This window comes from Colletotrichum fioriniae, assembly GCF_027942845.1.
Source record: "Colletotrichum fioriniae strain IMI 355084 chromosome Unknown scaffold_2, whole genome shotgun sequence".
NCBI lineage: Eukaryota > Fungi > Ascomycota > Sordariomycetes > Glomerellales > Glomerellaceae > Colletotrichum > Colletotrichum fioriniae.
In genome coordinates, this window is record NW_027076838.1 from 408,824 (window position 1) to 422,182 (window position 13,359).

General features: G+C 51.8%; 2 protein-coding genes across 2 annotated transcripts; one reads left to right on the top strand and one right to left on the bottom strand.

Moving 5' to 3' along the window:
- Nucleotides 1-8,645: 8,645 nt before the first annotated feature.
- N0V96_001972 (uncharacterized protein) lies at nucleotides 8,646-9,245 on the top strand (the record flags this gene model as incomplete). The annotated part of the gene is made up of 2 exons (XM_065756391.1): nucleotides 8,646-8,945; nucleotides 9,129-9,245. 2 exons carry the CDS (start codon nucleotides 8,646-8,648, stop codon nucleotides 9,243-9,245), a joined length of 417 nt encoding a protein of 138 aa, XP_065614760.1.
- A 2,786-nt stretch (nucleotides 9,246-12,031) lies between these two features.
- N0V96_001973 (uncharacterized protein) lies at nucleotides 12,032-12,659 on the bottom strand (the record flags this gene model as incomplete). The annotated part of the gene is made up of 3 exons (XM_065756392.1): nucleotides 12,032-12,386; nucleotides 12,468-12,535; nucleotides 12,651-12,659. The coding sequence occupies 3 exons, from the start codon at nucleotides 12,657-12,659 to the stop codon at nucleotides 12,032-12,034; spliced, it is 432 nt and encodes a 143-aa protein (XP_065614761.1).
- Nucleotides 12,660-13,359: the final 700 nt, after the last annotated feature.

Below are 13,359 nucleotides of genomic sequence, written 5' to 3' on the forward strand. Positions count from 1 at the left end.
GTTATATGGGGCCAGTCAATCGGCGCCGGTCTGCCGCAGCTGAGTATCCGAATCGGATCTTTCTATGTTGAATGATGTTCCTTGCCTTTCGCTTGAATGTGTAGCACCTTGGAAAACCGAGTCGACTCGACGTCACAATACTGTAGAAATTGATGGTCGCCGTTCAAACTTCAGAGTTCGTTCTCATTGACTAACAAGTGGCCGGGCCGGGTCGGAGACCACCAGTTGCTCCGTGTGTCCACACCTACGTTACGGAGAACGGTCCCCGTTCGGACGCCCGCAAGCCCACATGCCTTGTTGAGTAGGTAGGACGATCCCCCCTCATACTTTTTTTTTGCCGAGCGTGGCCGGCGAACTGATGCGCTCGAGGAGAAGTTCTGCGCGTGATTTCCGTTTCGACTCCACATTGGACAACAGCCCCTCGCAGTGAATCGCACGTTGATACAGAGATAGAATGACTGATATCAGGCTTCGACAACGCGTTGTGCAATGACCTAGGTGAGTACCTGTCCTGTAAGGTGGTGCGGTTTCCGAGAAGCATTGCAATTTCCGTCGTCACAACGCCCAACATTGATATTGCCGATGGGTGTCATAGTTTGGCTTTGTAGAGCGTCTGGGGGAGGGGGAGGTCCAAGATAAAACCATGATTGGAAGCCGCAAAGCGCGGCCTTTGACAGTCCAGCATGGAGAGTACTGGGCCATGTTGGGTTCAAGGTGATGTTCGGTAGAGTGGCCTTCTTTTGTTGTCAAGTTAGTTTCGAGCGTCCAACTTGGGACGGCTGCTTGAGTGAAACTGAACCTTTCAGCTGTTGCTGCTTGTCTTTTCTCGAGGGGCCTGGTCAAGCTTTGCCCCCTTCACTTCGACCTCAACCTTTCGGCACCTTCCAGGAAAGATTCGTTCTTCCATCATGGAAGGGAAAGAAATGCGACGGAAAGGGACACGGAGCCCTACGAGGGGAGCATAGTCAGCCACAGTGGCATACTTTGGCATCGGTCGAACGCGAGTTGAGGATGATAGACTTTCGAGGGCCTCCACCGAAATGGCGAATAAATCCGGTTAAGGTCAGCCTTTCCGCACATCTCTCGGTATGTAGGCTAGCTAGGTTACAACGGTTAATGTTACAATCGAATCAGATATAAGTCTCGCGAGCCGTCAGTACATTCAATACAATTGCGCATCTAAGCCACATGCGAATAATTAGCGTGAGCCCAAGAGGATATTAGCAGAAAGAACACTCACCGCGAGATCCGTATCTATTGTTCAATTAAGATATTGCTGAAGGGCTGCCTAGCATGATGCAGTAGTAGAAACTATTGTTTGGTACGCCGGTGAGGATTGATGTTCACCAAACTCCAGGATCTGCGCCGATGTCGTAAACGCAAGCGAACCAGATGTTACGCTTAACTCGGAGACGCCAACTTTCACGACAACCTGAAGGTGTCAAAGCAGGTAAGAAAATGTTGGGGCTGAACATGTCATGCGATTTGTAAAATTTGAAGGAACTTGACAGTTCATGCCTTGCTGTCTCGTGTATGTGGACGGTCTCTTTGCTGGCGCCTGCCCTTGAAGGGTTCAGAGCCGTGTGAACCTTCACTTACCACCTTTCGGGGAGACTATCCGAAGGAGGAGCAGCTCGAGGCCTCTAGCGAGCCCGAGCCGACGTGACTTCCATTTTGATGAGTCTTCCGTTTGATCCCAAGTTTACGACACGTTGGCGTGAACAGATATCCTCCACATGTGGCGATATTTTGCCTTCCGTTACGATCCTTCCTGGAAAAGAAGACGAAGAAGTGAAGGAAACGGTGCCGCTTTTGGCCAACAGTGGCTCCTCGTGAGTCTGGTACTCTTGTTGTCTTATCCAAGCTTGTCAAAGACTCCTCGCTGCCTCCCCATGTACTCAAGGTTGATCTTCTGCTCTCGCCATCTTCCACCACTGCCATACGCCTCCCGCTAACCACCATCTAAAATCGCCTTCATCAACCACGCCGCCTACAGGATTTGAACGAACTACACTACGAGAGCGAAATATTTATGAAACACACTGAAGAGCACGCTGAGGGGCGTCTGAGGTGCGTCCAACTGGATCGTCCACCAGTCATCATCATGGACGTCAAATTCCTGACCAGTTTTAGCCTCATCATACATTCAGGCTATTCCTGTATCCTCCTATTCGTATCACGCTTCGAGGTCTGGATATTGTCTGCGGAAAGGTTGCTCTAACCTCAGAACCGGCATTGACGAGTCTGAAGCAAGCGTCCCGTGGTCCTCGCATAGCCTGGTTTTGGTGGCGACCTTACATCTGAAGCAGTGTACAAATGCGCAGCTCTGGATGTACCATGACTGATGCAAAGCGCCGACCCTCCGAACCTCGCACCTATAGACTTCTGAAGCATAGCAGCCGGATTTGACTTTGATATCCAGTCGGATAAAGCTGCGATCCGACAGTCACCATACCATGACTCAACCAGCAGGACAATTGGGAACCCGGCCGACTTTCTCGCTTTCACGGCCTCATCACCACAAGAGGATTACAGGCTAATTTCCAGTCGCGATCGACCGTCTCTGGATTGCCACCAACGAGTCCGGGGTGACTAACTACGGACACAAGAAGGGCAAGGATGAGAGAAGATCAAACTCTTGAGTGACGTCGACGCACGCCATGCAGGCCTGCCTAGATGTTGTAGCAGACCCTCCGGAACGCTGCGAGCAGTTGTGCCGAGCCAGGGTTTGCGGAAGTCAGAGGATGTTGGCGGGTTCCCTGCGTCAAGGAAAGAGGTTATCCGAAGGCCTAGAGATTGGCAAGTGGGCGAGGCGAACCCGCAGGCCCACTGCCGAATATCGTGAGGAGCCTCGGGATCTACAGCAAGAAACTCGGAGTTGGAGGTGTCTGACACGGCAGGGATCCATCCATACAGTTGTCTCTCGAAGAATCCCCTAGATCTGGACGAGCAAAAGATGGTGTCGATATCCTAGTCGCGTTGTCCAGCACCGGTCCCTGTCGCGAGATCGACGGCATTGTCGCCAGTCTGACTTCAACTGAAATGCACCAGATCATGGCGATCCCTTTGTGGCATATACGCCGTCCCGGATAGCTGGAGGGTCGATCATCTTTTGCGCAAATCCGGAGTTGAGGAGCGAGGTGTGGACGGACCATATACCACCACAAGACGGTCTTTTTTCCCCATCTCGAATCATGTTAGCTAGCGGCTCAGCTCGTCTACGCTAAGACCAAAAGGGCAGACACTCCTCGAACTCAGGAATGCCTTGCGCTGAAAAGGCAGGACCATGTGTCCTGAGCCGGGTTGCCTAAGCCCTGTCGGTTGGCTGGGCCGGCGATCTCATAAAGACAATGATACCTCAAACTATGGCCCAAGTTGTCAGCCTGGCACGTGCTTGGCATGATGGCAATGGTCATGCCGTGTACTGCTGTCCTCCTCAACAAAGTATAATGAGACTGAGCACCAGACCGACTGGTTGACGCGAACAAGAGCGATGCAATCCACGAGGTTCTGAACCAAGTGAGAAGGAGTGCTGTTGGACGCGGGGAAACTTGTGACAGCGATGGGTCTACTCGGGTCACTACAGCACGATACTCGTGGCCCCGGAAACAGGCCGAGGTAGAAGACGCATAACAACCATGAACTGTGACACGCATGACCGCTCCCTCTTGATCCATCCCGGAATTGGATAGATCAGAGACCTTACTTACCAGAGGGGTGGAGCTTGTTGGGGAAGAAGAAAATAACAATACAACGGGCCGAGCTTTTCTCTGTCCGTCTGCTGTTCAGGGTGCCAGGGGACTCGGTTGTCTGATGTCTGTCAGTTCCGAAGACGTTGGGATGATTCAGATCAGGTTTGATCGGCAAGGTTTTCAAGGGACGATGCTCCGAGACTTGCGGCGACAGGGCCAACAACGACGACTAAGGAAATGCGGGGTGCAGCGGAACACCACAGCATAATTCGGGAAGACCATCGTCAAGTGCGGCTGCTTTTTTTTGATAGCATATCCTGGCCGCGCATCATGCCAGATCGACTCCTGCAAGTGAAGGTGGAAGCGGACACTTTGGGCAACACGTTCTTTGATCATCATCCATCGTCAGCTCTAGTTCGTCCCAACTCTCAGATGAAGTCACATCTCCCGAGAAGTCACTTCGTTGGCGGATCATTAAAATAATTTATTGTTGGTTTTTCTTGGCCTGTCGAACGGCACGTCAGGAGTTGATGTGCAGAGCCGCGGCCTGCTTACGGGCCCTTCGCTGTCGCGAGACCTTGAATCACAGAGTTGTTGTCATGACAATCTTCCGAGATGGGCCTGCACTAGATTACTCAACTTATTCAGGCCGTTTTCCTGGTCCGCTGTCCCGGACTTGAGAGCATTCTCCTCACACCCACTGAGAAGTCAGTCTTGTAGTGGTGGTGGTGGCACTAGTAGTGGCCGTCAGTCGAGGCTCTGCTTTGCCGCGCCGCCCTACATGCAGCAACGCAGCGTCGCTTGATCGGATGATGCCGCCCGCACCTGAGAGTTGAGGCATGGAATGGTTCAGGCACTTCCCATGCAGCTGGAACATCTCGGCAGCTGTGTCGCCGCGGGCCGCTAGCCCTGCAACCTTTTCGAATGCTGCAGAGGCGACAAAGTCAAAGCATGCATGAAGAGCAAAAGCGAGATGAAAGGGTCGTTCAATCCATCAAAGATGGGCGCGACGCATTGCCATATGCGCCTTTCTGGGTCTGATGGTCCAGACCACTGGTTTCCATCGCGCTTGGCGACTTGCCCCTGAATCACAACGGGCACTCTACGAATACCTTACGTATAACGTTCTCTTTGGGAATTTCTTGGGATTTCTGGCAACGGCAACGGAAGGTCACGGGCCTAGCTCCTAGAGACGACGCATGGGCCACGAACGTGGTGAGGTTGCAACCCGCCATCGGTAACCCATCTTTCCTCAACTAGGCACAGCCTGTCTAGCATTGTAGATGACAAGACAATACTGAGTCACATATAGCCTCTACCGAATGGCGGAAGCGCCCGAACCTTGAGGTCCTTCAATTCCTGCAGACAGTATGGCCAGATATTGTAGATGGCCCAGAGAATCGCACATAATCAACTTCCTGCGCCGTGGGCCTGATGTCTTCGGCGGAGTCTCCGCAGCATCACTGAAGCGAGAGACTAAGGCGTGGAAGCAATTTTGTAAGTTGTAACCAAATAGGCACTCGCATTACCTACCAAGTGATACGTCCGACACCTGTCTGGAAGCAATAAGCTTTCTTGTAGACTTCAAGGTGGGGGAGTTCGCGAACAACAACGGCTGGTAGCAACGCTTAAAGATAATCTTTGACGCAATGGCGCGAGCAGGGAAGTAGCGGGACAAGCTCCCACATCTTTCGTCCCAAGTCTACCGGTGCTTGGATGTTACTTTCACCAGGATCCGCAAAACTGACAGGCTCAAACAGGGGTACAAGCGGATGCGGTAGAATGACTCTGATGAGGCATTCGTTCGGAAAAACTGGAGAGTCAAGTCCGTAAGTCTCTTATCGTCTATGGCGAGACGGGTACGGAGTATCGTGGTCATCATTGGCAGCCAAACCAGTAAGACGGTTCGCCATGTCTCCTAGCGTTTACTTTACCTTGAGGGATTTCCTCATCAGAAGCCGATGCCCTCCAATCTTTAGCCCCCGGAAGTTCCTGACCGCGTGCTTCCTGTGCCTGATTTTCGGCAAAAGATTCGAGAATGGCATCTGGCCTTCTGTCTTGTCATCTGGAGTTGCGTACCCCTCCAACACACCCTGGCTGCCCAGGCTTTTTCATACCCACCCTCCCACACTTCCTGGATCCCCGTCGTGATGGGGCAGGGGTTAGAGGAAAGGGCCGCTTGTAGGCAACTCGACGGCGAGTGGCCCCCGGTCAGTTCAAGCACCCTCCAAGAGCTCGCAAGATGAGCATGGGATATGAGATGGGGTGAGATGAAGTGTGACGAGGACCAGCCAATCGACAGCTGCGCTGCCTTAGATGAGACGCCGGGTACCCAGCGCTTGCTACTCAATATCCTTTGTAGGGTCACCGTCTGGCTTGGGAGTCTACTCGGTGCGCATCACGGACGAGGGATCGTGCCAGGGAGTGTCGAGGGAAGATCACAAGCAGAGCAACTGCTGATTCTAGGGCCTCCAGACTACCCGGCGCTTATCAAGTCGAATAACGATCTAGGTACACGATCAATGGTATAGGGTCGTCACAGAAAGGTAAGGGAAGAAGGACAAAGACTATTCTGGGCAAGCGCTTTTCGAGAAGCAGTTTCAGGATACCTTTTTCAGAATCCAAAAGCCCATTTGCTCTTCTTTACTTTCCATTTTCGCCTAGACTCTGGGGTCATTTGAACGGCCTGATGACTTTTGGCTCCGGCTGTCTTCTCTAATTTCCTCGACTTCTAGCTAACTGCATGCCGTCCCGCCGCACCTCCTTGTTCTTCTCCCCTTGTCATTATTGAATCACTTCTCTTCATCAAGAGTTTGGTTCAACCTCTCTGGTTGAGACCTCACTCATACTTCCCTTTTCATCCTCACACGGCAGACGCAAGCAGAGGGCCGAGCATCATCATTCGATGTCAGAGTGGACCGAAGTAGGAGGGGACCAGAACCAGGTTTTCAGGGTCCAGTACTTCCGCATCTGACCAGCTTTGCATCCCTACAAGACTGGACTCTTTTGAAAATTCTCACACCGGCCTCCTCCAATGACCGAAGGATTCCAGCGAGCCCTCGCCACTGAGATCGCTACAACAGTCCTTTCCTATAAACCCGCCACATCTACCATCTCAGCTCCACACTGTAGCAACTCAGCTCTCGAGTCTTTGCAACTCATCGCACTCTCTCAACGACTGCTCCGAAAGTCTCAAAGGCTCAAAGTCGTGGCCCGACGTCTTCGTCTCAGCCTCGAAGAGACTGCCCTACGATCAGACGAGTCTAAGGAGCGGTAAACAGACGGGCGAATAGGAAACATCCTATCTGCAGTCTGAGACAAGCTACCTGGCCCCCACGTACAGTTGTCACCAAACGTCCATCAATCATCGAGAGAGTTCCTGTTAGCGCGTACATTCAACTAATAAGCCGAGATTTTCATCTGGTGGCGCTGGAAAGGTACAGCAATCTGCCGCGGTCCATTCGCATTCGAACACAACGTTCTAGCTGCGTGGTACTACTTGGGCACTCCTTGAATGCAGCCACACGTCAAGCAAGGTATGTAAAACATCAAAGTTCTTCCCCCTTTTGGGTCTTCACTTGGAGACTGGCTCCCTGATGCCCCGCAAACTACTTGGTTTCTATCCATTTGCTCCTCAATCGTCTTCTTCGTCGGTGCCTTGCATCTGCCTTCTGACCGACTACTATAGTGAACCAAAAACCCTGTTTACACTTGCGAGCCCCCGAAGCAACTCAAAATTGGGATATCAAGGTTGAGTGAATTATAAAGCCAAGGCTGGGTTCCTTATACTCGAGAGGCGTTTGCTGTCTAGAACTGCAAGCCCATTGGCGGTTTTCTCTTTGACAACCATCTCCAAAGATCAGGTACACACCATCGATGCCCCATTCCCATGCAACGGCGCGACTCCAAAATACTTGACCTGGATGCCCAAAACCACAAACGTGTTATTGACACCCTTGTCGCCGTTGTAGTCCTAGAGTTTCCCAGAGTAACAAGGAAGGAAGTCGCTATCGTTCAGCAGCCTGTAACTGGCAAGGTACGTGCCTTTCTTTTCTTTTCTCGGATGTTTTCGTCATCCCTCCCTCGTGCGTTCTTTCCTCCTTCGTGGTTGGCCTCAACATCATGCAAAACCGTCCTTAGGGTTGAATCTTGTCTGACCACGTCTTGGTCTCATTCTCAGGCTTCGATACCTTCGTCTTTTTGTCTCCACGTCACACCTCCCACGCATCAACATCAACCGTCTCGACCCAATATACTCTCGATATAACTGCCGCAGCTGCTTGGCACGCATCCCAACGCAGAGAATCCGAGAATACGCTGTCTGCAGTTGCTGTTATTAGACTCCCTCTTCCTACCTAACTTGGGTGGTAATCATCAGCCCACGGGACAGGGAAAAACTTGGGGAGCCGACCCAATTTTGACGGCAGCCCATTCAGAAAGCTTCCCGGCTTTGGTACACCATCCTGGCCGTTACCGCACTCGCAGCTTAGCTGGACCACTCAAGTCATCTCGATTGGTCCGTCCCTGGCATCGCTTTGTGCCGTGTCCGCATCGGTCATAACCGCGCTCTATCCGTACCGCACCCAACGCGACATCGACGGCAAATCTTGACCCGTCATTTGGATAGTCCCCTCGTGAACGCCTCCACAGAGTGTCTCTTGACAAACTTCAAGAACGGACCGCATTTTAGTTGATTGGTTTCCCGAACCATCGATTCCGGACCAACATCAGCAAGTCTCGACCAACGTTACGCCCGGGTGCCAAAGTTGTCTTGCCAGTTCAAAGGAGACAACACATCGAAACGCCATTCCCCATCTCCATCTTGTGACGCTTCGACGTCAAAAGGTTTATCAAGAGTATAGCAGTCTAGGTCTCCGACCTTTATATGGACTTCGCTGTCCGAGAAGGATTCGACTTTGCAACGTCACCGACTTTGGAGCGTAGGGTCCCATCATGTCTTACCAATATCCTGCGCATTTCCTTCCCCTCGGTTCCGACATGGAGGTTCCCCATTCTGGTTTCGCGCCCAACTATGGCGCATCAGGCTCGGGCCAAGCATCGATGGACCAGGGAACCCACGAGCCGACAGACCAGGAGCGTAGAGATTCCATCTTACAGGCGAGTCGTCGAAAATCGAAACGCTCCATGAACAAGCCTAATGTCAAACTGCGGCAGGCCAACATCTCTGATTCAAGTCAGTCTGGCCAAGCTGGAGACAAGAAGAGGAATAAGCTGGGCTATCACCGGACCTCGGTAGCTTGTGGTAGGTGGTCGTGCCCCGTTCCCCCGCGTCTCTTTCGAGGTTGTACTGACAACAGCAACGATAAGGACACTGCCGCAGGCGGAAAATTCGGTGCATAATGTCAGAGGTACAGGGCGATGGCAGATGCAGAAACTGCATCAGGTTGAAGAAAGACTGTAGCTTCTTCCCAGTAGACCAGGCGCCGTCTCAAACGACTGAAGCAAGACCCAAACCGCAACCGAGACCTGCCGGAGGATCCAACACCGGTTCCGCATCGTCTTCTCCCGTTGTACTTCCTGGACAAGCTCTAGAGGGATCCCAACACTATCAACACCATCAAGAAGGAGTTCTGCCCTCGTCACAAAACGTACTACCGACAACTGTTCAGACTTCTGCGGCTGACAATCTTGGTCAGGACCCCACAGGTCAGTTTCCACACAATCCGGAGACATGTCAAATAGCTAACAAACGAACAGTGCCTGCTTCGAGCACTACAACGTCTTCCCAGCCCTACGGTTTTGCGAACCCCCAAATCACGAACTGGGCATCACCAGATGTTAGTTCCAGCTATGCAACAAAGTCAGGTGACTTGAAGGAAACGAAGAAGTCTTACGCTGAACAGTCCCCGATCACTCCATCTCCGTCATTCTCGCCGTATACGTCCCAAGCCCCACCGCCAGCCAGCTGGAGCAACGCAGATATCAGTGCTCACAACAACATGGGATATTCGTCATTTACAATAGGGAACCCTATGGCATACCCAAGAGGCACGCAGATACCTACACAATACCCCACGATGTCACAGCAGACCCGGCAATTCCCCAGAAGGTCTTCGGCGGCGATGACGACTGACATGTACACGAACCCGATTACGACAAGTTTTCCAAACATGGACCCGCACACTGTTTCCATGTCTGCAGGTGCCAACCCGCCTTCAGGTTACGGTACTTGGCCACAGCAACAGCAGCAGCAGCAGCCCCCCTACGGCTATTCAAGACCATCAGACGGATATGATACTTGGACGGCTTATGACAACAGCAGCGGAAGTTAGGTGCTTCCTAGCCGCAACCGTTCAGCATCGTCAACGGAAAACCTTAGGAAACCCGATCCCAAGCGTCCCACTTCTGCTTCAAGCTCAATCGAAGTTGGCATGTCGCATCATGAGGACGAGACGGAGCCTATGATTGAGAAATGAGAGAAAAACAAGAAAAAATAAATACCCTAAGCAAACACGGCGCTAAGTAGAGAAGCTAGGAGAGTAGTTCAAATCAAGGCAAAACCGGAAAAAGTATGTTCCAAGCGATAACTTTGAGTCCCTTGGAAAGAGTCGTGTTTCCGATGTATCGGATATGGCATTGGAGCGGCGCAAAGTATTCGAAAAGGGAGCTGATTCCCAGAACAAGAAACGACAGAAAGCAAAACATGGGGGTTTGGGGGATTTCAAAAGCAAAAGCAACCATATACCTCAGTTTCAAGCGAGGGGCAAGGGACACTGTCATGTCAACGACAGCTCTGCAACACCGGAATCGTACAAAACGCGTTGCTGGCAGACGTCAGATTTAAGTGCAAGCACATCGCGGAAGGAATGTTGCGGGGCCCCGAGCGCAAAGCGTATGGCCGATGCCGAGCAAGCGGGGAGGGGGAGGAGCCTATATATACCTAGGCGGAATACGAGATCACTTTTGTCTCGGGAACGCACCGTGAGACGGGGTTTTCGGGCCGGGCGTGGCGACCCCCACCGTCGGACAGTCGGACGAAGAGTCTTTCTTATTTCTTTTATGTTCATATTGGCAGCGAGCATCGATGAGCTATGGGAAGTTCAGAAGCGGTGGCAAGTGGATGAGGAAGGGTCCGAAGACAAAAAGGGGAGGGATCGCATTCGTCGGGAATGGAGACACACGCATTTTATACCACCGGCGTCATCATGACGCTTACCTGTTGCTCGTTTTTTTCGTTCCTTTTCTTCTCATTTTCTTGTCTTCACTTCTATAAAACTCCTTCGATTCAAAGCACAACATTTCTACCCCACAGCTTTTATGGTTTCCTTGCCTTTCTTTTCTCTCGAGCGCGCGTCTAATCAGTATATAGATTCCCTGAGTTCCGAAAATTTTCTTCGGGAGTGGCGAATACTTCAATCCAGATTTTGTTATTGAGTCCGTTCATTCTTCTCTGGGCCATTGAATTTACTTCTAGATCTATCAAGCTCTTTCTTTTGTCTTTGTGAGATCAAGCTCAGAACCCTATGGGATCGTGTTGAGGTTTGTCGTTGCCACCCGATGTTTTTATTCTATATATATATATACCCTAGGAGGCCTTTTATGGTTCCGTAATCTGGCGGAACCCCTATTTTTTCAGGTATCCGTCCCCGCGAGTGGCAACGCATACATAGGTCAAGGAGAGAGGTCTAGCTCACTCGAACAACCCTGATGAACGAGTGACTCTTGGCTTGAATATGAATGGAATTTCGTCTGCTATACGACGGTCGTTTCAAACAGAGACAGAACGCCAGCTTCCAGACATTATCTCGACAATATGGCCCCCCTTTGTCTTCTTCAACTCCAAGTTTCCCTAAACCCGAGGACACCTGTTCAACCCCCCTTCCGTCCAGCGCCGGTGTAGACGGAGATCCTATCTCCCTGGTAAGCTTACAGACTGCACGAGGCGTACTAGTATGCCATTTTTGGATCCCATGTTTCTCCAAAGAAAATTGATGTCCCGATCCCCCGTCGCTGGTGCCCATTGGTAGTGAGGATATGTTTGGTGCAGCCGAGACCCGTCGCCTAGATCAGGAGTTGCTGTTCCGGACCATCGGTCGTTTGGTACGGCGTCGAGTTTCTGATAACTAGGCTGAGAGCATGTGATAGAGGAGAGAGGTCATGGGAAGCCCTGACCTTGTCTTTGGTCTTGATGAGTGATGAGTAATTAGTGGCTAGGTTCGGAAACTGAGATTCGGGGTATATGCTCTGATGAGAATAAATCATCGCGGCCTTGTACATTATATGGAAAAAAGAGATACCAGCCGCCATGATCACCAATCCTCCATCCTCCCATCACAAGAACCCAAGATTGCCTCTCCCCTCCCCTCCCCCCTTCGACTTCACTGCACAAGCTGCCAAGTAAGCACCAAAAGCGTAACATACGCAGCAAGACTCAACACGGTAAGCATCGCGACGCTATTCCCGCTCGTGCGGAACTTGCGCACCACGCCGCCGCTCACGACCCCGCTGCCCTCGTCCACCTTGGGGCTCGTGAAGAACTGGCGATTTCCCTCGTGCCGGCGGAAAATGGCGACGAGCATGACGGCGGCGCCGTAGACGGCGAATAAGGCGCCGATGGCGTAGAATTCCGAGGTGAAGATTTTGAGAATGATGAGGGCAAAGGAGAATTGGGAGAGGGCTGTGCGCATGTAGGCGCCTTCAAAGGTTCGTTGGGCGGCGCGGATCTCGACGAGTCTTTTTTTTTTGAAGGAGGTTAATCCTGAAAATACCCACGGTAGATGGATGATTGGGGAGGGTTGAAAGGTTGGGACTCACTCTTCGGCGGTTAGGATTACAGACCGGGCGCGGTGGAGGCGCAGGTGAAGGTGGTCTTGGGGGTTTGGCTGTGAGGATGAGATAGAGCGATGGTGAGCCGCGGTAGTTCATTACGAAATCGGTGCCTCTAGACCCCGATGTGGCATTGCAGAAGATGCCGTCTTTTGAAGTGAGAATACGAACCTGGAACATTGTGATGGCAAGTGTTTGAGAGGCTCTTTACTGCGTCGCTGTCCCGAATGAGTCCGAGTCAAGATATCTACGAGCGAGACTGCAATGTCGATGAGCCGTGTTGGATTATGACTGGGTAGTATCCGTATCTGGACGGCTTCTTCACTGAAAGAAATGAAGCTGATAGGAAAGCGACAGGGGCCGAACAGTCAAGTCATGAATGGCGGAATTCAGGGCTGAAATGGCTCCATCGCCATGGAGATACAGAGTAGATAGATCCAGAGCTGAGGTGTAGTGCTTGAGAGTTTCTGGGCAGGTGATCTCCACTCTTGCTCTTGGTGTTGGTTGTCGACGTCGCCGAGGTGGATCAGGTGCCGTGATTAGATAAGCCCGCCAAGACGTCCCCGAGGATGCGTTCATTACCTAGATATCAAGGTATCCCGGTATCCTTTCTTCGGCGGCCAGCCCAGAATGGCTGGCTACCATCTCATAGGATTGGTTTTGCTTGATTGTATGCTCTGTTCCTTATAGCGTTTGCATCGAGATCTCGAGGTGCTCTAAGGGCCTAGAAGACTTGATAGATGCCTGGCCCAAGCCTAGGTATTCCGTGGGCATCCATGCGTCTTGGTGTCCATTCATGGTCCCAGATCGCCGAAAGTTTTCCATACTCGGCGTCCAATCGACGCACTCGCTGCGTCTATTTCACGGTAGAACATGCCCC